The sequence below is a fragment of the Magnolia sinica genome, chromosome 3, assembly GCF_029962835.1.
Source record: "Magnolia sinica isolate HGM2019 chromosome 3, MsV1, whole genome shotgun sequence".
Lineage (NCBI taxonomy): Eukaryota > Viridiplantae > Streptophyta > Magnoliopsida > Magnoliales > Magnoliaceae > Magnolia > Magnolia sinica.
This window is the reverse complement of record NC_080575.1, coordinates 18,747,394-18,771,550: the sequence shown is the minus strand read 5'-3', so window position 1 is coordinate 18,771,550 and position 24,157 is coordinate 18,747,394. Positions and strand designations below refer to the sequence as shown.

Genomic DNA, 24,157 nt, shown 5'->3' with positions numbered 1-24,157 from the left:
TCCATCCTTCTAGAGTACCACATGAAGCTGAATCCCGTGAAGTATGCCTTAGGAGTTGGCTTTCGTAAATTCCTCAGGTTTTAGGTCAGTCAGAGGGGCATTGAAGCAAATCCTGACAAGATCAAGGGACTCCTCGACATGAGCTCGCCTCGGACTACAAAAGAGATACAATGCTTCACCAAATGAGTAGCAGCACTTGGGTTGTTCATATCCAGAGCCACTGACAAATGCCTCCCTTTCTTTCAGTAATTGAAGGGTCATAAGAAGGCCGAGTGGACACTAGAACGTGAGAAAGCCTTCCATCAGTTGAAGCAGTATTTGGGTTCACTGCCCCTACTGTCGAAGCCTGAAGAAGGCGAGTCCTTGTTCCTGTACTTGGCGGTTTCAAACTCAGCCATTAGCTTTGCGCTGATCAGAGAGGTGGGGGGCAAGCAGCGTCCTGTATATTATGTGAGTAAAGCAATGGTATCTGTCGAGATGAGGTACCCACCTTTAGAGAAGTTGGAACTCTACCTGATTATTTCAGCTCGGAGGTTACGCCCATATTTCCAAGCCCACTCCATCATTGTCATGACCAACTCCCCCCTCAGGCAAGTACTCCAGAGGCCTGAGGTGTCAGGTCGGCTAATTAAGTGGGCGATCGAGCTCGGGGAGTTTGATATTTAGTTTCATCCGAGGATCGCGATTAAGGGCCAAGCTGTGGCCGACTTCATTGTAGAATTCACTAAAAAGGCCAAGCTATGTCCTAGAGGGGGGGGGGGGGGGGTGAATAAGACTATGCAAAATTTAAATTAATAACAATGGAATTTAAATAATAAGATAGCCTTATAAACAAATGAATGAAAGATAACACTTTAAACAAACTACAATACTGAAATGTAAAGTAACCTCAAATGTATGAGTATTGAGAGATTGATACAAATGTTGTTCTAAGAACAACCTTACACTAAAAACCAAGGTTTATGGTAGGACAACCTAATTTCTAAAAAGGTCTTTGTATTAAAAAATCAAACTAGATACTGAGGAATAAATAACAAGGAAATGAAATCTAATCTATTACAACATTCTCCACAATGTTTGAAATGTAAAAGATTACAACATTCACATTCACACATACATCCGACAATATTGAATGATAAAAGATATAGAAAATAAATCACACATCTAAACATAAAGAATTATAGTGGTTCGCCTGTGTGTACACGAACTGTTAAACAACAGCCACACAGCTTACTACTCCACTCCTAATATCCTCACACAGTGGATATTAGCTTTCACTATGAAATAGGTTTTTCTCAGGTTCACCTAAAACCCTCACAATTGTGTCTTTCTAATGGGCTTACGCAATTAAAAAAAAAACCCCACTCTGAGTTTTCTGGATCACCTCAGATAAACCAAACAATGAGATTTTTCTGGCTCAATCTCAAAAGAAACCAAAAACACAAGTTTACACAAATGTAAAATACCTGAATTTCTCCTTTTGTTGCAGCCTGGAAGAACTAAGTTAGAGTAGAAGTTCAAATATATAAGTTCAATGTCCAATACTCACTTTGAAATGGTTCTAGGTTCTAATTGATTTTAAATTAAATCAAGTTGGGCTAGCTCTATTTGATTTTGATTCCAAGAAGTGAAATATCACAATTCCTCTTTCAAATTAGATTGGAATGCAGAAACAAAATCAAATATAAAAAGCTAATAAAAAGATAATATTAAATGAGCACAATTTAGCTTAAAATGAATACTAACTTATCTCTCAGAGTAATGCCTTGATCTTACTTGAATTGAATGTCAAACTCTGAAATTCGTGCTCTATTTATAGATGAAGAAATCATGTCTACGACTGGTCCTGTGGACACTACGACTGGTCATAGAATGAACTGATTTTTAAAATTTTGAGTGTGATTGGATAAAACCATTCCACAACTGGTCGTAGGCACTTCACGACCGGTCGTGAGGCCTCCACGATTGGTCGTGACCTACCCACGATTGGTCGTGAGGAGCCAGGAATAGTTGCTGGAGTTTGAGTCATAGCTGCAAGACTGGTCGTGAACGAGTCGTGCACTGTTCACACGACTGGTCGAGCAGACTCCAGGACTGGTCGTAGCTTAACCAAAAAATTCTGAAATTTTGCAACAACTTAGGACTGATCCTGGAATTTCTTGGACTGGTCGAGCCAATGCTAGGACTAGTCGAGCAGAGTCCAGGACTAGTCGAAGAACAGACCAAACATTTATAAAATAAGCAATTGACTTATGTATCCGAAATGACCTACCCTAAGGTCAATCTAAAGTCTTTTATACCTTAACCATGAAGTATGAACATTGAACCTTCTTTTCTTCAAATGATGGACGATTGTAGAAGTTCATGACGCTTGTACTTGAGATCTTTTGAAGCTTAACTTTGTAATACTTGAATCGTGCTTCACTTTGAGTCTTGATGTCACTTTAAAATCATTGAACTTTGAAGCTTAAAGGTGAATCAATGTACTTGGTCTTGCATTTCTTGAAGTAGATCTTTGTTCTTGACTTGAAGCATTGTCCTTGTACGTGTGATGCATTGCCTTGAACAGATATATCAATGTGCTACACAAGACACATACTGTGGTTTTGGCCCAAAAAAAATTGACAATCAAAGGAGCAAGAACCCATAACACTTACAATCTCCCCCTTTGTCAAATTTTTGACAAAACACACTCCAAAAAAATAAGAGAAGCATTACATGCTCAATAAAGAATCATGCACCATATATATACAAGAGAGTATAATGCACCGGTTACAATAACCAGAACACATCATCACGAAATAGTCAAAGCACACTTCTTACTTACTCCCCCTGAGTAGAACACATCATCACAAAATAGTCAAAGCACACTTCTTACTTACTCCCCCTGAGTAGAACACATAAAATAAATATGGCTACTACCCACAATCCATATCCATACCATTAGAAATAACAAAAATAACAAACCATTCTCCCCCTTTTTGTCACAATATGACAAAGGAAGCAACAAAGATATGGAAGAAGGAAAAAAGGAGCAAATAAATCAAGATATGAAAGATATAAGCAAGTAATGTTCATCCAACATAAATTAGCATAAATCAAGTTCATATAAGTAACCAACATAAACCAAGTTCATCCAAAGTCAGCTCACAAACGGAAAGAAAACAAAGTATCATAAGAGTTATTACAGGCCATATGAGAAAAATACTCAATCAAATCCAGAAGAGGGAGCAGGAATAGATGGATCAATTTGGTGTAAACCCTTGTTCAAGCGCCTCATATATTTGCGCATATAAGCAAATTGAGAATCTTGGGTTACATGTATCTGAGCCACCTGTTCCTCAAGAGAATACAACCTCTCATTAAAATCAGAAGGCTGATAGCCAAGGTCAGCCTCAGAATCTGATTCAATCTCATTGAAGATATCATCCATATTTATATCATCTAGAGGTAAATCGCCACCTTCTTCTTCATTCACTTCTTCAGCACCACCACCACCCATATTCACTTGACTAGGAGCCAGTTCTAATTTTATCTTGTTTATATTTGAGTTGTTAAAAATAAGGTGATGAATAGGAGCCTCTCCAACAGGCATAGCAACTAACATATGATTGGCTAATACAGTCATAAGATATGTAAAAAGGATATCACTGTGTCCAGGATGGATACGAAATTGAATGATAGAATGACATATCAAAGAAGGAAGACAAATTTTAATACTAGAGATGACAGAATGTAAAATCCGAACCATGAAAGAGGTGAGTTCAGTTTTGTTACCAGAATGCGGATACAGATTTGAAATAAAGATTCTGTGAAGAACCCTATATCTGGGTAACAAGTACTTAGAAGCAAGCGCAATCCCCTTATGAATCCATTGTACATCCATGTTGAATAATGCTTTAGTAAGCATGCGTTTTTCTGATTCCGACGGTTTGTCAACTAGAGTGTGAATAAGAATACCCTCATCATTAACAGGTATGTCCATTAGAGCTGAAATCAAATGATGATCTATTTCAAATGGACCTTCTCTAGTTGCTATTGAAAACGTTAAATTCTCAGTCGAAAATTTAAAAATACATGCAAACATAGCTTGCACAATAGACTTGTATGCTGGCCCACCCTAATGTAGAATGTTAGCCCATCTTACAGATTGGAGAAGTGGAAGGAGTTCAAATGGAGCAATATGATCAATATCCACAGGTCGCTCAACAATAACCTTACGCAATCGTAAATCCCGCACATAGGAGGGATCATCTTCGGGTGACCGAAGATGGCCCCCTGTTAAAGATGTCGACTTAGATGAGGAAGCACCACGGGTAGTTTTCCTTTTACCTCTAACATCCATTTACAACAAAGAAATGAAGGAATCAAGAAGTTGTAAAAGATGTAGAGTGGGTTTCTTCAAAAACAGATTTTGGAGAAGAAAAGCTTAAAAGCTTCAAGGAAATATGAAATAAATCACCCCAAGTAAGAAAATGAAGTGATAAACACTTGAATCTAATCGCAAAATGAAAGTAATGGACTAACTTTGAAGAATTAAGAAGTTGGGTACGACCGGTCGTGTTACGGCCTGTTGGAAAAAAAAGAAAAAATGAGGAAGAAAGGGTTTTTCCCCAAATTAAAAGATCCAGTACGCTACACGATTGGTCGTGGGACGTCCTCGACTGGTCGTGCAAAGACAAAAACATGCATTCTTCACATAATTTTAAAATTAAAATTTATAATTTAATAAATATATAAACTATAATACAGAAATGCATGAATAATCAATTTAAATTGCACATACCAAGATCAAATTTCAATTTATTAAACCTAATTTTGTCGAGTGGTCTAGTGAAAATGTCAGCAAGTTGATTCTCAGTCAGAATGTATTCTAATGAAATTATCTTTTCTTCCACTAATTCACAAATGTAGTGATATCTAATGTCAATGTACTTGGTTCGTGAATGCTGGATTGGGTTTTTAGATATATTTATTGCACTGAAATTATCACAATATAAAACCATTGAATTTTGTACAATTTCGTAATTGCTTAACATTCTATTCATTCATACAAGTTGAGTACATGCATTTCCAGCTGCAATGTATTCAGCCTCAATAGTTGAGAGCGATACGGAACTTTGTTTCTTACTTTGCCAAGAAACTAAACAGTTCCCAATATAGAACAACCACCATTGGTTGATTTCCTATCATCAACATTACCAGCCCAATCAACATCATGTACCCAGCTAATTGAACATTAGTATCATGTGGATACCAAAGACCCAGATTAGTAGAATTTACGACATATCTTATAATCCGCTTAACAGTAGTTAAATGTGACTCTTTAGGGTCAGATTAATATCTAGCATAAATTCCAACGCTAAAAGCAATATTAGGTCTACTTGCAATTAAATACAGCAAACTACCTATCATACTGCGATATAATTTAGAATTTATACTTTTACCTGCAGAGTCCTTTGAGAGTCTTAATGTTATACTCATAGGAGTATCAAAAAATTTTCCATTCTCAAATCTGAACTTTTTCACTAAGTTCAGAGCATATTTGGTTTGGGAAATGAAGATACCATCAGGTTGTTGTTTTACTTGCAACCCTAGGAAATAATTCAATTCCCCAACCATGCTCATTTCAAACTTAGATTTCATAAGATCTGCAAACTCAACAATCATGTTAGCACAAGTAGATCCATAAATAATATCATAAACATAGATCTGCACTATTAAGATATGATCATTATGTTTCTTAACAAAAAGAGTCTTACCTACACTTCCCATTTGGAAATTATGACTTAGTACAAACTTAGTCAATTTTTCGTACCATGCCGTGGGAGCTTGTTTTAAACCGTAGAGAGCCTTTTTTAGGCGATAGACGTGATTAGCATTCTTAGGGTCTTTAAAGCCTGTTGGTTGTTCAATATAAACTTCTTCATGCAGATTGCCATTTAAGAAAGCACTCTTTACATCCATTAGATAAATTTTAAAATTTCTAAAGCAAGCAATGGATATAAATAGTCTGATTGATTCAAGACGAGCTACTGGGGCAGATGTTTCATCATAATCGATACCTTTAATTTGAGTGTACCCTTGTACAACCAGTCTAACCTTATTTCGAATTATATTACCAAGTTCATCAGACTTAGTTTTGAAAATCCACTTAGTTCCGATAATATGTTTATCTTTAGGTCTAGGAACAAGATACCAAACATCATTTCTCAAAAATTGGTTAAGTTCTTCTTGCATCACAACAATCCAATTTTCGTCAGTAAGAGTTTCTTTTACGTTAACCGGTTCTATCTGAGATATAAAGCACATGTAATTACATATATCTTCTAGTTGTCTACGAGTGCACACACCAGTGAGAGGGTTTCCAAGAATTTGAGTGGTTGGATGATCTTTAACAATCCTTAGTTCAGAGATATTTTGACTTGATGAAGTCTCTGGTTTGTCAATTAGAAGAACTTCATCATTATCTAAAATTGAGGTAGGTGTATTTAGATGATCGTCAATGACCACATTGATGAACTCTTGAATAACACCGTTCCTCTTATTCAGTACTCGATATGCTTTACTGTTTAAATCATATCCTAAAACGATCCCTTCACCACTTTTGATGTCAAACTTACTCAAATTTTCACGGTCACGTAAAATATAGCACTTGCTGCCAAAAACTCGAAAGTATTTGACAGTAGGCTTTTTATCAAACCACATTTCATAGGCCGTTTTATTATTTTACCTAATTATATAAACCTGGTTGATTATATAGCAGGCAGTATTTACTGCTTCAGCCCATAGATTTTTAGGAAGCTTCATACTATTCAACATTACATTTGCCATTTCTTGAAGCACTCTATTTTTTCTTTCAACAATTTCATTTTGTTGTGGTGTTTTGGGCGCAGAGAATTCATGTGATATTCACTGATCGCAACATAATTTCTCAAAACTGCTATTCTCAAATTCTGATCCATGATCACTACGAATCTTACAGACTTGAGAACCTTTTTCAGTTTGGATTCGTTTGAGAACTCTTTTTACTTCATCAAGGGTTTCTGAATTATCCCTTAAGAAAGCTACCCAAGTGAATCTGGTAAAATCATCCACGATTACTAGTATATATTTTTTGCCACCCTGACTCGTTGGTCCTATAAGATCCATGTGGAGAAGTTTGAGCGGTTTGGATGTGGCATTGGAGTTCACCTTTTTATGAGAATTCCTAATTTGCTTGCCAATCTAGCATTCGCCATAAATTTTGCTACATTCTGTAATTTAGGTAGACCTCTTATCAGTTCTCTTTTGCTCAATCTATACAACTTGCGGTAGTGTACATGTCCAAGGTGTTTATGCAATAACTCGGTCTCATCAGTATGGACCATGTAACACGTTTAATTAGATGAACTAGAACCACTTACAATATAGCAGCTTTCAGAAGTTCTACGACCAGTTAATATTACAGAACCCTTTTTGTTTAAAATTTCATAACCATGATTAGTAAATTTTACATTGTGGTTTTTATTGCATATTTGAGAAATGCTTAACAAGTTATGTTTTAAACCTTCTACATATAAAACATTCTCAAATAAAGGGAGGTTAGAAAGTTGAACCGTACCTTGGCCAATAATCCTGCAGTTGCTACCATCACCAAATGTGACTGAACCATCAGCCATGTCTTTAAGATCGGTGAATAGACCTTTATCACCAGTCATATGCCTTGAGCATCCACTGTCTAAGTACCACTTTGAATGGCTTGAAGCTTTGAAAGCAGTGTGGGCAACCAAGCTAGTAACCTTAGGAACCTAGTTCAACACTGTTTTGGGTTTAGAAGTATAGTTGGTCTTCTTATGTTTGTAGTTGTTGTAAGAATGACCTACAGAGTTAGATTTTAAGAGATCCTTAAGCAAATCAACTATCTTCTTAGTTAAAGAGTTTTGATTATGATTTTCATAGTTAATATGATTACTTTTAGGTTTGAAAGATTGATAAGTTTTAGCATTTTTAGAAAAGTTTTGATTTGAACTATTCTTTTTTGAGTTTGAAGACTCTCCTTTCACAAACTTAGGAGGAGTATTCTTCTGTTTAGGAGGAATATTTCTATCGTTGCCCAAACTGGATCGGTCGCCACATTTTCTTGATCCAGATAAAAGTTTTTCTAACTTTGGATCACCTTGGGCATATATCCAAGTATCTTTCAAACTCAAAAGTGAAGAGACTTCAAGTTTAAGTTTTTCATTTTCAGATTTAAGATTTTTAATCAGGGAAGTTTTGAAATCTAAATCGCATTTCGATTTTTCAAAACAATCTGAAATGTGGAATTTTTCTAAAACAAGAGAATCAAAATTTTCTTTAAGCTTAAAAAACTTTTCTTTTTGTAGTTTTAGTTTAACAACAATTTTATAACTTTCCTTGTAAAGGGCATTATAAGTATCTTGAAGATCTTCTTCATTTTCATGATCAGTATTCAGATTTTCTTCACTAGTCAAATCATCATGATCTGAAAAAGTGATCTTAGCTAGAGTCATAAGGGCTTTAACTTCGCTGCCTGACTCATTTTCAAAATCTTCTGATTCAGATGAGGCTTCAGAGACAGAAGATTCATCCCAAGTAGCCAACAATCCTTTCTTTTCAGGTTTGTCCTTTTTAGGACACCTGTTTGCTAAATGTCCATATTCATGGCAGTTGTAACACTGACTGTCTTTTAAAGATTTTCGAGTTTTAGGTTTAGATTTCTTATCATTAGATTTTTGAAAATCAACCCTCTTTTTACTTTTGAAAATTTTGTAAAACTTTTTTGCTAAAAGGGTCATATTATCTTCAGAATTTTCTCAAGAAATACATTTAGAAGATTTAAGGGTGATAGATTTTCCTTTAGGAGCTTTAAAAGTTAACTCATAAGTCTGTAAAGACCCAACTAATTCTTCTACCCTCATATTATCTGTATCATGAAGTTCTTGGATCGCAGTTACCTTAGAATTGAACCGTTCAGGAAGTGAGCGTAGTATTTTTACACACACTTTACTTTCTGGGATTTTATCACCAAGACCCCACAGAGTTCACAATGTCATTCAATATTGTATAAAAGTCTATGAACTTTCATTTTCTTCTATACGTATTTCCTCAAATTTGGTTGTGAGGATTTGGAGTTTAGATTTCTTGACAATTGATGTTCCCTCGTGTGTCATTTCTAAAATATCCCAAGCTTGCTTTGTAGTATCACAGGATATAATTCTTTTGAATTCATCTGGTGATAGTGCGCAAGTGATTGCATTTAATGCTTTTGCATTGGCACTACTCTCACTTTTCTGAAGAGTGGTCCAAGAAAAATAAGGTGAGACTTTCATAGATTTGGATCCATTGATACTAGTTACTTCAATGGTAGGAGGGGTCCATTCAGTCACTGTGGCTTGCCACACACTCTCATCCATGGATTTTAAGAAAATCCTCATTCTGGCTTTCCAATAAGCATAATTGGTGCCATCAAATGGTGGAGGTCTAGTGACTGAAAGGCTATCAAAATTTGACATCTTTAAATAGCTTAGATCGATTAGCTCAGGAAATAAATCTAAAAATATAACAATTAAAATGAGCTATTAGGCTCTGATACCACTTGAAAAGGCCAAGCTATATGTCCTAGAGGGGGCGGGGAGGGGGGTGAATAGTACTATACGAAATTTAAATTAATAACAACAGAATTTAAATAATAAGATAGCCTTATAAACAAATGAATGAAAGATAACACTTTAAACAAACTACAATACTGAAATGTAAAGTAACCTCAAATGTATGAGTATTGAGAGATTGATACAAATGTTGTTCTAAGGACAACCTTACACCAAAAACCAAGGTTTATGGTAGGACATCCTGATTTCCAGAAAGGTCTTTGCATCAAAAACTCAAACTAGATACTGAGGAATAAATAGCAAAGAAATGAAATCTAATCTATTACAACATTCCCCACAATGCTTGAAATGTAAAAGATTACAACATTCACATCCACACATACATCTCACAATATTGAATGATAAAAGATATAGAAAATAAATCACACATCCAAACACAAAGAATTATAGTGGTTCACCTATGTGTACACGAACTGTTAAACAACAACCACACAGCTTGCTACTCCACTCCTAATATCCTCACACAGTGGATATTAGCGTTCACTATGAAATAGGTTTTTCTCAGGTTCACCTAAAACCCTCACAATTGTGTCTTTCTAATGAGCTTACACAATTTTTTTTTTAAAAACCCCACTCTGAGTTTTCTGGATCACCTCAGATAAACCAAACAATGAGATTTTTCTGGCTCAATCTCAAAAGAAACCAAAAATAAAAGATTTACACAAATGTAAAATACTTGGATTTCTCCTTTTGTTGCAGCCCGGAAGAACCAAGTTAGAGTAGAAGTTCGAATATAGAAGTTCAATGTCCAATACTCACTTTGAAATGGTTCTAGGTTCAAATTGATTTTAAATTAAATCGAGTTGGGCTAGCTCTATTTGATTTTGATTCCAAGAAGTGGAATATCACAATTCCTCTTTCAAATCAGATTGGAATGTAGAAACAAAATCAAATATAAAAAGCTAATAAAAAGATAATATCAAATGAGCACAATTTAGCTTAAAATGAATACTAACTTATCTCTCAAAGTGATGCCTTGATCATACTTGAATTGAATGTTAAACTCTGAAATTCGTGCTCTATTTATAGATGAAGAAATCACATCTACGACTGGTCCTGTGGACGCTACGACTGGTCGTAGAACGAACTAATTTTTAAAATTTTAAGCGCGATTGGATAAAACCGTTCCACGACTGGTCGTAGGCACTTCACAATCGATCGTGAGGCCTCCACGACTGGTTGTGACCTACTCACGACTGGTCGTGAGGAGCCAGGAATAGTTGCTGGAGTTTGAGTCGTAGCTGTAGGACTAGTTGTGAACGAGCCGTACACTATTCACACGACCGGTCGCAGACTCCAAGACTGGTCATAACTCAACTAAAAAATTTTGAAAATTTGTAACAACTTAGGACTGGTCGTGAAATTTCTTGGACTGGTTGAGCCAGTGCTAGGACTAGTCGAACAGAGTCCAGGACTAGTCGAAGAACAGACCAAACACTTATAAAATAAGCAATTGACTTATGTATCTGAAATGACCTACCCTAAGGTCAATTTAAGGTCTTTTATACCTTAACTATGAAGTATGAACATTGAACCTTCTTTTCTTCAGATGATGGACGATTGTAAAAGTTCATGATGCACGTACTTAAGATCTTTTGAAGCTTGACTTTGTAATACTTGAATCATGCTTCACTTTGAGTCTTGATGTCACTTTAAAATCATTGAACTTTGAAGCTTAAAGGTGAATCAATGTTCTTGGTCTTGCATTTCTTGAAGTAGATCTTTGTTCTTGACTTGAAGCATTGCTCTTGTACGTGTGATGCATTGCCAGTATGTAATCAGGCTCGGTTTTAAAGCCTCTAACAATGAAGTGGAATATGAAGCTCTATTGGTTGGACTCAGGCTAGCGCCCTGTCTAGGGGTCCAGTCCCTCGAAGTACGATGCGACTCTCAGCTAGTGGTGAATCACATATCCACTGATTATAAGGCCAAAGAGGCCGGGAAGTTGATAGAGAAGTTCTAGAGCCGTACTATTAGTCAAATTCTGAGGACAGAGAATTCTTGGGCCAACGCCCTCACAAGGCTAGCTTCGACCATAGAGGGAAAAATTCCCCGGGTCATCCCTGTAGAGTTCATGAAGCACCCAAGCATTGATCGAACGGAGCAAGAGGTGGTCAACCCAGTGAATGTCATGCCGAACTGGATGGACCCGATTTACAATTACCTCACATCTGGTGAGATCCCCTCAGACAGATTTACAATTACCTTAGCTGTCTCTAACCCAATGAAGCAGACTACATGATTCAGGAGATTCACGAAGGCATCTGCGGAAATCACTCTGGTGGTCGGGCCCTGGCTCTGAAAATATTTCGTCAAAGATATTTCTGGCTGACCATCAGGGAGGACTCGAAGAATTACGTCCAGAGGTGTGATAAGTGCCAGCGATCTGTGACCCTATTGAGGTGACCTGCAGAAAAAATGACTCCCATGAGTGGGCCGTAGCCATTTGCCCAATGGGGGATCGACATTATCGGACCTCTGCCCGATCTGCGACCCTATTGAGGTGACCTGTGGAAAAAATGACTCCTATGAGTGGGCCGTAGCTGTTTGCCCAATGGGGGATTGACATTATCGGACCTCTGCCCACTGGGAAGGGACAAGTCAAGTTCGCTATTGTTGCAGTCGACTACTTCACCAAATGGGTCAAGGCCGAGCTTATTGCAAAAATCACGAAGTAGAAGGTGGTTGATTTCGTTTGGAAGAATATTATCTGCCAGTTCGGAATCCTACGTACTATCGTTTCTGATAACGACAAACAATTCGACAACGAAAAGTTTCGAGGCTTGTGTCAGGAGCTTGGTATCTCAAATGCGTATTCCTCACCTCGGCACCTATAATCAAATGGACAAGTGGAGGCAGTTAACAAAGTCATCAAACACTACCTCAAAATAAAGTTAGATAAAATGAAAGGCAACTAGGTCGAGGAACTCCCATTCATCCTCTGGACTTACAGGACTACGACTTAGTCGTCTACTGGGGAAACTCTATTTTCACTTTTCTATGGTTCAGAGGCGATGGTACCGGTCGAGATTGGCCTCTCTACAGCTTGGGTCAGAAACTATTAGGAAGGCTAGAACACTGAGTAGATCGCAGCCAATCTGGACCTACTTGAGGAAGGTAGAAATGTCTCCAGACTTCGAGTTGCTACTCGGCACCAGTAGGTGGCACAATTTTATAACTCCAAGGTCAAGACTCAGTGATTCCACCCAGGAGACTTGGTCCTTCGTCGAGTTTTCCAGAACATTGCAGAGCTGGGGGCTGGGGTACTCGGAGCCAATTGGGAGGGGCCCTACCTCGAGGTCTGATCAACCATGCCTAGCTCCTACCACTTGAAGGATCTTAAGGGGCGTCAGCTCCCTCACCCTTGGAATGCCGAGTACCTGAAAATCTATTACCCCTGATGTACTGAGCGATGAAGGGCCTCAATAAGTGTACACCTTGGAGCGACTAGCCTTTAAGGCTTTTAATAAAACTTATGTTTCTACGAATCTACTTGAACGACTTGTCGACAAACAGAAAAAGTCGCCTGTCACAAGTAGGGGCCGACTCGACGGACTGATCCCTTAGAAAAGGGGTTAGAACATTAACTCACGAAAATCTGATAAGGGATCCCCTCATAGTTAGGGGAAAAGCCCATGGACAATCCGATTCCTTGATAAAGGAGTCAGCTCGTCATACGACCAACAGATATACAAAAAGCTGCTCACCATTCGTTGGGGGCAAACCCCTTAGGGGATCGGTCCTTGTAATTTTAAACATGACATAATTCTACGAAATAACTAAGGGGTCTCCCCTAAATACGAGAAGATAGCCCTGGGATGAGCTGACCTGCTAAGGAGCCGACTCGTCAATTAATAACTTTGCTTCTAGCAATCATCAGTGCAATCATCATCCAAAAACTCAACTATGATATATCACGCCCTCTCTGGATGGTCTATATATATATATCCACCGAATTATCCATTAAAACTATTGTTTATAGGTTATAAAAAAGAGAGAATGTCGGAAATTATTCGGTAGGTGGAGCTTGAGAGGCGGGAGCCGGGTCCGGGGAGACATCTTCAGTTGATTTCTCCCCCGAGTCTTCAGGGATGAGGGGTTCGAGGTTGAGATCCGGATAACGCTCTTGGACCGCATTAAGGCAAGCATCGTAGCCGTAGTTATAAAACTTGTTAGCTTTGGCGGTCCTTTCCTTCGAAGACTTGAATACGATCACTGCAGCAGTCATCGCCAACGCTAGGGAGGCCTCATCTTCAGCCCGTTGAGCTTCTTTCACCTAGGTTGCCGCTCGGCTTTGCTCTTCTGCCGCCTCGACCTTAGTCCACTCTAGCACGTCTCCCAATCTGGCATTTTCCTTCACGAGTGAGTCGGCATGGGCCCTGGCTTGGGTCAGCTCGGCTGTAGTGGTAGCGCATCATGCCTAAAGGTTGCTAGCGACCCGCTGGAGTTGTAGCTCTTACGCCTTTCCATCATCGAGCTGCTAACGTAGTTACGCCTGCTCCATTCGGAGGAACGTAGCCTCATCTCGGAGAGTCCTGATCTCACTCCTGAGAGCCATCATCTCTGTGTCTTTCTGTATTATCTCCCTCAACCTCTCCCAAGTTAAAAGGAGCCTCGGGATAGACTAAGTCACAATAAGAAAATTAGCATATAAACACAACAAAAAAGGGGACCAAGACGGGAAAGGTTAGTAGAAATACTCGATAAAAGATGGAGGCCGTGTCATTGATGAAGGACTCATCCGACTTGTTGAGAAGGGCCACAATCTCCTCCTCCGAAGCATGATTCGTAGCCAGAGAACCAAGCCCGACATATGATAGCCTGGCTGAAGCCTGTCTCCATTGGTTCCGACCCGAGCTGACCTCGTTGCTCCCCTTGCCCCGGTCCCACTGCCTGCTTAAGCCTGGGCCTCAGGTCTATGATCATCTTCGACTTCGGGAGGGGAGAGAATTGCGTCGGCCATCCGAATGGCCTCCTCTCGTTCGGAAGAAGATGGGATGGCTATGAAGGGCTCGGGGGCTGGTGGAGGCACTTCAGGGACATGAGGGGCGATGACTGGAGGGGGTGTTGGAGCTGGAACGTTATCGGCCATGGCTCCAACCACGACGTGTGCTAGAGTTACAACAATAAAAATTAAAGCTAGAATCGGAGCTACAGGGATATAAATTAAAGCTGGAGCCGGAGCTGTAGCAACAGAGATTAGGGCCAATGGGCCTCCATCGTGAGGGGTCTCCTGCTTTCCCCAACTCATCTTCTTCGTCCGTGGTTCGGACCTCAACATCTCCTCGACAGACGGGGTGACCTTCCTCTTCCGAGATCCGGAAGTCTCGACCATGGCTGTACACGAGACAATGAATCAATGTCCGAGCTGAGGGATATTCATTTTCTTTAAAGTAAAAGGCAGAGAGGAACTTACTGAATGACGTGGGGAGTGGCTTAGACTTGCAGAGCCCGGACTGATGGAGGTTGTTGGCGCGGTAATCAGGACTGACTAGGAGCGTAGAGCTTCCAGATGCGCCCTGGCCTTGGCGATCTGATTCTTCTGATCTGAGGTGACAAGAGGTGAGCCCCTCGAGAATTCTGCAAAAATGGAATGAAGACGCTGATCAGACCATAGTAAACAGAGGAACATTACAAAAAGACGGTTCGGAGTCTGACTTGGAAGGGTAAATCGGTGGGAACCCAAGTCCTTAGGTTCCTGAGCTCCACTACTGGCGCTTCCTACTCGCCCGAAGCCTAAAACCAATTATTCTTCTAATCCTTATTAGAGGATGGAAGTTGCATGACCAGCCGCGAGCCCTTGCTGCCGTGAATCACGAAATAGTATCATGGCTCTTGGCTATCGTGCTTGATCAAGCATAAAGTAATCAGCTCTTCTGGTATCAGTTTCGGGTTCCCGACGTGGTGTTAGATGATGCATGAAGATATTAAAACTCTCCAAGCATTGGAGGTAAACTGTCCTGGGGCCAATCCCAAATAGGTTGTCAGGGCTCAGACAAAGGGATGCATGGGAAGTCAGAGCCCACATTGTATCGTATAGAGGAAGATTGCGACTTCCCCTTCGGTAGGAGCTCCAGTGGTATCGAGGGGCTCTAGTGCTCGTATCAGTATGGAGTCTGGGATCTCAAACTCCGATCAGATCCATTCCATCTCAACTGAACCAATACTAAACCTCCCGGGATGATTTTTGTAGTTCGCCCACTCGTGGGCATCTTTATAGTTATCCCCGTCGAATCTTGGGGGATACGGGGGGCCTTTTCATGCCCTTGCGGTGTTTCCTAGCCCTAGCCTCTTTGCTCTCCTGAGTGGAGGGAAGAGGGGTACCGCATCCAGGAGTCCTTCAGAGGCCCCTCTTCTATCATCCGAGCTTCCCGACCCGGAGTCATCTCCGAAGGCATAATCTTCTCGGACCATCTCCAAGTCATTTGATATCCCATGGAAACGAAGGAATATAAAGGCAATCTGGAAGTAAGAGGAGGACTCACCAGAAGTTGTTCTGGACGGTCGCCAGAAATCGCTTTGACCGAAAGTTCCTGGTCGGTCGGAATTGCCTCTTGCCGCAGGCTATGTTCGCCGAAAAATGCCTTGCCGGAAATTGCTTTCTAAAGCCGCTCACAACAATAAGAATTCGAAAAATAGAAATAAAAGCATCTCCGAGCACTAGGGGTTTTTATAACCCACAATGATTTTCACATTAATGGTAAGACTTGATGGCTGCAATCAAACCGTCGCGAGCCGACTTCAGAAGACACGTGGCCGAGTGTCACTGACCCAAGCACTGCCAGGCCACGTGCTTCTGGCATCGGGCGACGAGCTCTGAACAGTGAAAGCGTCACCTAGCTGTCTCCTATGACTTATGTGGCGATCCCTCATAATTTCTCTGACGATTCGAGATCTTAACCGTTGCCACGTGCTCGCTTGAGGTTAGCCCGCAGAGGAGAAACCCTGAGTACACATCTTTTCGAATACGGAAACCATGATTGCAACCTCACGCTTTGAGGATACAACGGTGGACGCTACCGATCTTCTATATATGCTTATTCTCTGAGTCCGTAATCGAACTCGAAGAGTAAAGGGCTTCTGTTATGAGAAGAACGGAGACATCTTAGCTCCGAGGTCTGAAGTAATCCAGAGCCGACTCGAGGCGTGAGACAGCTTGAAGTCAAGAATAGGCGAGGGATAGATCTCCAATTCGACAGTTGTCATGCATTCACTTCGAGGTCCTAGACGGAAGCTGTCGACTCGAGATTCATAACGGGATATCGGAATGATCCGACATCGAGGTAGTTGGCTCAGAGTGATCCGACGCCAAGGCGGTCGGTTTGGGACCCGGATCGGAATTTACTTATTAGGAGGACCATGAGGTGTCCTGTTACCGCACGATTGGCTACGGTTACTCAACCGTCCACGTCTGCATGACCACACGACGACGGGGTAGCTGAATCTCTCGTGGGACGTGGTAAATGCCCCAGGATGCGCCGAGTTATGCGAACATGCCTGTAACACCCTGTGCTTTCAATGCTTTAGAGTTACCATGGACACTTAGTATACACAAGTATAGTTGTAAAATTAGTCTAGTTATCTATTCGCCCACACTTTAACTAAACTTATTCGTCTTTGTACTCTTCAATCATACATCAAGCTATTTGGCCATTAGATTAATGAAATGGATGGCTAATCGCCACCTTAATAACCCTAGAGGCCAAGGAGCTTTATAAACCCTTTTAACTTATGATTCCAATGAGACCCAATCATTAACTTGTGAAATCAAACCTCTAGACCATTGATCCCTCACGGTGAATTAGTCTGACCGTTGAATTATCTAAGGTCAATGGATAAGACCTTAAAACTCCTTTTGCAAGGTCATTCAGAAACTAAACTCATGTAAATATCATATCAATTGTTAAAGGGTGATTGACAACATCACTTGAAAGTTTCGATTAGTGGATACACACTTAACCTTAAAAACAACTATTTTTGAAAGCCCTAAGGATCATTAGAACCATTTGATGTGGACTATGAGGGGCCCTGACCATAAATTATTTTAAAATTTGAGGACCCAATCCACTATTTCTGCCATCCATTAGTCATGGACGTCTAATTAGTTAAAACCCCCACCTATGGTTAGGCTAACATCACTCAATGTAAAAATCCAACACTGACCATCTAAATTAAACGGTCTAATCACTAAATCCACCAACCTCAAACAAGTTTAGAAACCCTGTGTTTCAAGGTAGATCGGATTTGGAATAGATCTGGCCATTGGGTTATCAAAAAACGTCCATAGACGCTCAAATTAGAGAATTTTGAGCCACTCGAGCTATGGATCTATTTCATCCCGTGGCTAAGGACCCGACTTGATGTGGGGATCCTATTGGCTGGAGTGGATTAGACTTAGGAATCCATCTGAATGACAAAGTAGTGGAAATCATGAAATCAATCGAGATGACCCACTCAAGCCTTGGATCTGCCTCATCCTTTGTTAGATTCCCTAATGAGACAACCAGAAACTGATAGATGGTGTGGATTAGATCACACATCACTATGGACCCCACTTTGAAGATGAGCGTGTACACAGTGCAAGAACACCCGCGGTGCACCTAGCCGTGACCCGAAATTTTCAAGATAAAGTAGGATTTCTCCTTATTTCCCGCTGCGCATCAGTTCAAACTGTTCCCGTTTTGAGTTGCTGTGGCCCACCATCAAGGGCTCTTAGCAAGATCCAAGCCGTCCATCGCACTTCGGGCGGGCTACCAACCAAACCCAACAAATCCCATGTGTGAGAGCACGTGTGTGTGAGCACGAAAACCAGCCCAGGCAGAGGCGTGCGTGTGGCATTCCAAAACGAAAACGTTGCTTTCCACGCTGGCACATCCGCGTGCTTTGGTTGCTGTAATCTCAGCCCTCCACTGAAAAGGATCCTAGCCCTCCAAAAACTAGGTTTTCTATTATAGAAAGAGATGGAGAGAGAGGGAGGGGAGCCAGCTGTTTCTTCCTCCCTTCAAACCCACCCGAACAATCGCAGCAGAGCTTCGATCCGATCATTTCACAAGCTTCCTTGGATCTAACCACACCCTTCCACGCTCGTAGATTGAAGAAAGAAGCAGAGGGAGGAGGTCTGCCATTATCGCTTGAGGTTCTTCCTCGTTTGAAGTCGAGCCGAATCGGCTGTGCGTCGAGTCAAGTCCAGTTGATGGACTTCCACAGCAGAAGAAGGAAGAAGAATGGAGAGAAAAGAAGAGGAGAAAGAGAAGAGGAAAGAGAGAAAGAAGAAGGGAGATTGGGAGAAGAAATGTGGCTGGTGTGAGTTTCAGCCATCCGTCCATAGACGGTCCATCTCACTGAGGGCGTTGCTCGAATCCTCAATCCAACACACCAGGCCTGTTTCACCCAGCTCAAATCCCCAACCCTACTCAGGTAACCGCGTCTATTCTCCCTCCATGATTGACGGGTTTCAACTGCTCGACCGACTGGGTTCACGGGCACCCCAACTCGGTCACGAGTTGAGTGACTCAGATCTATATATCAGGATGAAACCCCGAGTTGACTCCATGGCTGTGGTCGGTTTGCCTAGAGCAAGGCCCAGCACTTCGAGCTGGCCTCAGGTTCGCCGTACCCAGCTAGTAGAAGGGTCGTCTGGGTCGAGTCGCTACTGAGTCAGTGACTCGGGACCGCTTCAGGCTTGCAAGTCCTGATTCAGTTGGGCCTGGGAAGCAAGTCGCCCCAGTTAACCAGAAACCCAGCGAAGGGCGATCCAGATTTGCCCATTTGGGAGCTAACTTGACCAGTTTTCCAACTGAGTCAACTCAATACTTAGTAGCGGGCTGACTCGGTTAGTTTCCCGACTGAGTCAAGCTGACTCCAATCATCTGTGAATGATTTGGGTAGCATTGGATTCAATGGAATCATTAATTGGACCTGGTGTTAATAGAACTCTTATAAACTAACTCAACTTGTTGTTAGTTAAAAACCCCGACCGAGTCGACTTGGTCGTAACTCACTAGTGTCTTATAACAGTTTCTCCAGGTACAACCAGCAACTATTTACCCTAGAAAACACTTCTACCTGCAATCTGTCCAACCAAGATTGTTACATCCACATCTCAAAACAAGAGGAACTTTCAATCTAGGTGAGGGATATCTCACTTGGCTTCATCATTTCATGGAATTCTAATATAGTTATATAAAGGCATTACAATCATGCAAATAGTAGTTGTGTTTCTTTAATATTGAATTGATATGAATAAACATGTAGGAACGTCTTAAATTGTGTTACTCAAATCTATCTAATATGAACATTAGCATATTCATTATACCACATTTAAAATTACTCGTGGACATGTATACTCCTGGTAGATGTATTAAATTTAAGAATTCGTGTTTCCATTCTAATGAATAGCTTGCTCCATTTCTCCTCATATGGACTAGATTCGTTACAATTTGATTTTAATGAAGTTTTAAAATGATGCCAATAGTAAGTTAGCTCTTAGTTTTCCCATGTGGATGTGATGAACATGAGTTAGTACATTAAATTCCATTAATCCAAGGCCCACAATTGATAACTATAAATTTAGCCTTATATGCTCAATGATATTTTAGTAATGGCTGGATTTTGAACATAATCTTATTAGTAATGACAAGGGTTAGGACATTTCCTTTTATCCTATTTTACAAATCAAAGGTTATGTGCGGAATGTTGTCTTCCATGAGAAATGTGGGGCCAATTTGTTATTAATTTACCATGCTTGAAATGCCATATTTGTGGACCTCCTTTAAACCTTGAGAAAGTAAATGGATTTATATTGAACTCATGTGTGGATGATTCATATTCTAATTAAAAGACTGTAAGCTTTGGTCATGTTTATGAAAGCATGTTTGTTAACCCTATGAAGTGTCCATGAGTATCATGATGCATAACATTCACGCATCACATATGAGCTTTTCCGAGTGTTCAATGTAAGCCACACTCTATTTGATTTACTGAAAGTTCCAACACTTTAGTTAAACTCACAGAGCATGTGCATTTGTGCCACTTTGGGTGCTCTTTCTTTACATGAGGCTTTTTCAGAATTATACACTCCTCGGGCGTACCCTGTATATTTTTTCAGGAGATATCCTTGAGCGCACTCACTTACATGGCTTTTTCCAGGTAGATTATCTACCGCGGGCGGTCTGCATGGTCTTTTCCGGGTGGCTAGTTCTCCTTGGGCATACTTATGAGTATTTTTTCAGGTGATTAGTTCACCTTGGGCGACCCTTTATTTTGACAGCTAGATGTGCATCCCCAGATTTGTGACTTGTACATACATTCATACACCCATGCATTCATTTGTAATTTCATGACTAGTCTCCTTGTAATTTGAATATGTTGATTTAAACTGTTTTGGAATGATATGATATGCATGAATCTTTGCGGGAAGTTCCCACTAAGTTTTCACTCACCCAATCTGCGGTTGCACCAAATAGACACAAATATGATGAACAGGTGGAGACCCCTATGACAAGAACTTAGGGATAACTGAGGAGGAGCTCAGAAAGGAGAGCCTTTATACCGATGTAGTTGAGCCGTTGGAGCTCAACTTAAAATTTCGGATTTGTATATTTTCATGTTTCATGCTTTACCTTTTACTTAGATTGTAATAAAGATTTCCCTGTTGTGGGATTTCATTCTACTCCCATTTACATGTATTAAACTTTCTTGTTGTTACTCTTGATATCCCTGGCTTATGTAGTGATTGCTTTATTTCATGCTTTGAAAGTTACTATTAATTGGATGTATGATGGTCCATTTTATAACGTAATACTTATGTTCTCAATGAGGAGCAACTATCCTTGGGTTTTGAAGATCAGGGTGTTACAATGCCCATCTTAGGCAAGGGGGTATAAATAGCGTCTTGCAGGGAGGAAACAGGTATGCAATATCTTACACTTTCCCTCTACAAGTAAACTTAGACCCAGATTCCCTTGACCTGACTTAGACATCGGAGGGTCTCCTGCTTCAACCAGGGTCTCATTTGCTCACCACTGTTTCGCAAGTCCAGGACTTAAGAGCGGTTCGAAGTTCTTGCATCCGAGCAGAGGGTTGTTAAGATTTTAGCAGTATATATATATATATATATATATATATATATATATATGAAAAAGTAAAAAATAAAATCATTTTATGAAATGTATGAAAAATTGAAAATTATGAATAAAAAGTTGAAAAATATGTATGGTTAGAAGAGTTTGCCACAAAGTAAGGATGAGATGTACTATCACATAGGAAATTGAAAATTGACCTCACAGCGTTTTTGTTGAAGAAAAATGGCAACGATTCATGGATGTCCGGAGAAATAATGTTTTAAATGGCTTATGCTATTTTGGCCCTCCCACGAAACCGGGTGATATAGGTGAAAAATGCTTTAATTTAATTCTCATGCCTACTGCACACAATTTCAAGGATTCTCAAAATTACCTGATTACCAGTAAATGGAAAAAAGAAAAGTACAGTTTGCATAGTGACACTTATATTAAGAAACAGTGGCCCTTGTACGCAATATGTACGCAATATGTGTGGACCACTTTACGTTGAGTCATACCAAGACTTTCCGTGATCTCCCATCTTTTTCATGGCTCAAATATCGTGCCCACATCACACGATAGGAATGAGAGAAGGGGCTGGATGTGATCATTTCTCATAATCTATCCTCTCTCTTGGCATTCACCTTCTGCGCATCGCCATTGCAGTCTCTAGGTCCACCTTCACCTGTCATCTCCACCACAAATGCACGAACATTCTCATTGGACGAACCACCTTCACGGATGGCCTTCCTGGCCAACTCTCTCCATCTCAAGGCATTCTTTCTAATCTCTTCCCCATCCTCTCCCATAACCAAATCCAAGCATCTCTTCAGCTCCCCGCGTTCGAAAACCCCTTCTTCGTTCGCCTTCCCCCTCACACCAGCCTTCCAAACATCCTCCACCAACTTAGCATTTGATGTTTGATCCGACCATTTCGGTAGACAGATCATGGGGATGCCTGCAGCCAAGCTCTCCGTTGTTGAATTCCACCCGCAGTGCGAGATAAAGCAACCCACCGAAGAGTGCGAAAGAACCTCCAGTTGCGAACACCACGGCACCACCATCCCTTCTTTCCTCACCTCCGCCATGCTCGCTTTCTCCCAGAACTCGGTCTCCTCATCTGTTCCTGCCCCGTTCTCGGTGGGCTTGATGGACCACAAGAACGGACGGCCGCTTTCGAGGAACCCATTTAAAATCTCCACCTTCTGATTGTTCGGTAACACAATGATGCTGCCAAAGGACACATAAACTACCGACGAGGTGGGCTTCGAGTCCAGCCACTCAATGTAGTTTCTTGAATGCTTATACATCTCCCCACCATCAGTGGCGTGGGACAGGTCCTGGCCATCAAAGAACTCCTGTGGGATGAACGGCCCTACGGAGATCTGTTCCACCCCATCCACGGCTCTGATCGCGTCAGGCTCTGCTTCATCGAACGTGTTTACGAGCACACGTGGCCTTTCTTCTTTATCCAGCGTCTCAAACTGTTCTCTGAATGATGACATCATGGAAGCCAATGGGGCGGAAGGGATAATGAATGAGGGTAGTTCTTTAGAGGTGAGTGGTGGCAACCCTGGTAATTTTAAAGAAGAAGAAGGGTCTTTTTCAATGCTCTTGAGGATGTAATCGTCGTACCCATGGAAGTAGTGGTAGTAAACGGCGAAGACCGTTGCTGGCTGGATCCAGAGGAGCACGTGCGGGGTGTTCAGGCTCCGCGCCACGTCAGCTGCCCAGGGAAGGAGAAGGGTGTAGACCACGCACGTGACGGGGCGTTGCTCGTTTGCTAGGGTGCGCAAGAGGTCGGCAAGGGCCTCGGGACCGCGCTGCCTGAACTGGGCCCAGACTAGGTCCTTGTCGGCGGTAGGACTTGGGCCGTCATCGTAGCCGTCGGAGAAGGTAGCGTAGGATAGCCCGTCGAGCGGGGTGGATTTTATCATGCGCCGGTGGGCGTGGACGGTCGTGAGGAAGGTGACACGGGCACCTGCACGTATGAGGCGCTGGGCGAATTGGAGGGTGGGGTTGATGTGTCCAGGCAAGTAGAAAGTCAGGAGAAGGAAGTGCGCCATACTGAATGACTGTGCGTTTCCCTCTCTATAGCTTTCTCTGCGATGAATTGGATAGACTCGGATAGTCGGATGGAATTTATAGGTGCCTCCTGTTGTTTTTTTAGGTTGCGCTGTTATATTTAGTAACATCCGTCTCCCCATAAAAGACGAGAAATGCGTTGATATGAATATATAATCGTTCATTTATTGGAAGACCAATAAAATGAAAGAATAATGATAGGCATGTGTTCTATGGAATCTGAAATAATTGTTTGGATGAAAACAAAGCAATTGTACAATCAATTAAAAGGAGCCAAATATTGGATGGTTGGATCATTTTGTCAGTTGAGTGGGAAATGGTCCATCTGTAGTAGGTTGC

At 41.1% G+C, this 24,157-nt stretch overlaps 1 protein-coding gene across 1 annotated transcript; it reads right to left on the bottom strand.

The window, feature by feature from the left end:
• Nucleotides 1-22,217: 22,217 nt before the first annotated feature.
• LOC131239639 (UDP-glycosyltransferase 75C1-like) lies at nucleotides 22,218-23,854 on the bottom strand. Its single transcript, XM_058237439.1, has one exon. It carries the CDS (start codon nucleotides 23,797-23,799, stop codon nucleotides 22,348-22,350), a length of 1,452 nt encoding a protein of 483 aa, XP_058093422.1. The 5' UTR covers nucleotides 23,800-23,854; the 3' UTR covers nucleotides 22,218-22,347.
• Nucleotides 23,855-24,157: the final 303 nt, after the last annotated feature.

Coding starts and splice junctions, on each gene's coding strand:
- LOC131239639 (XM_058237439.1), bottom strand. CDS start 23,799: ATGGCGCACTTCCTTCTCCTGACTTTCTACTTGCCTGGACACATCAAC.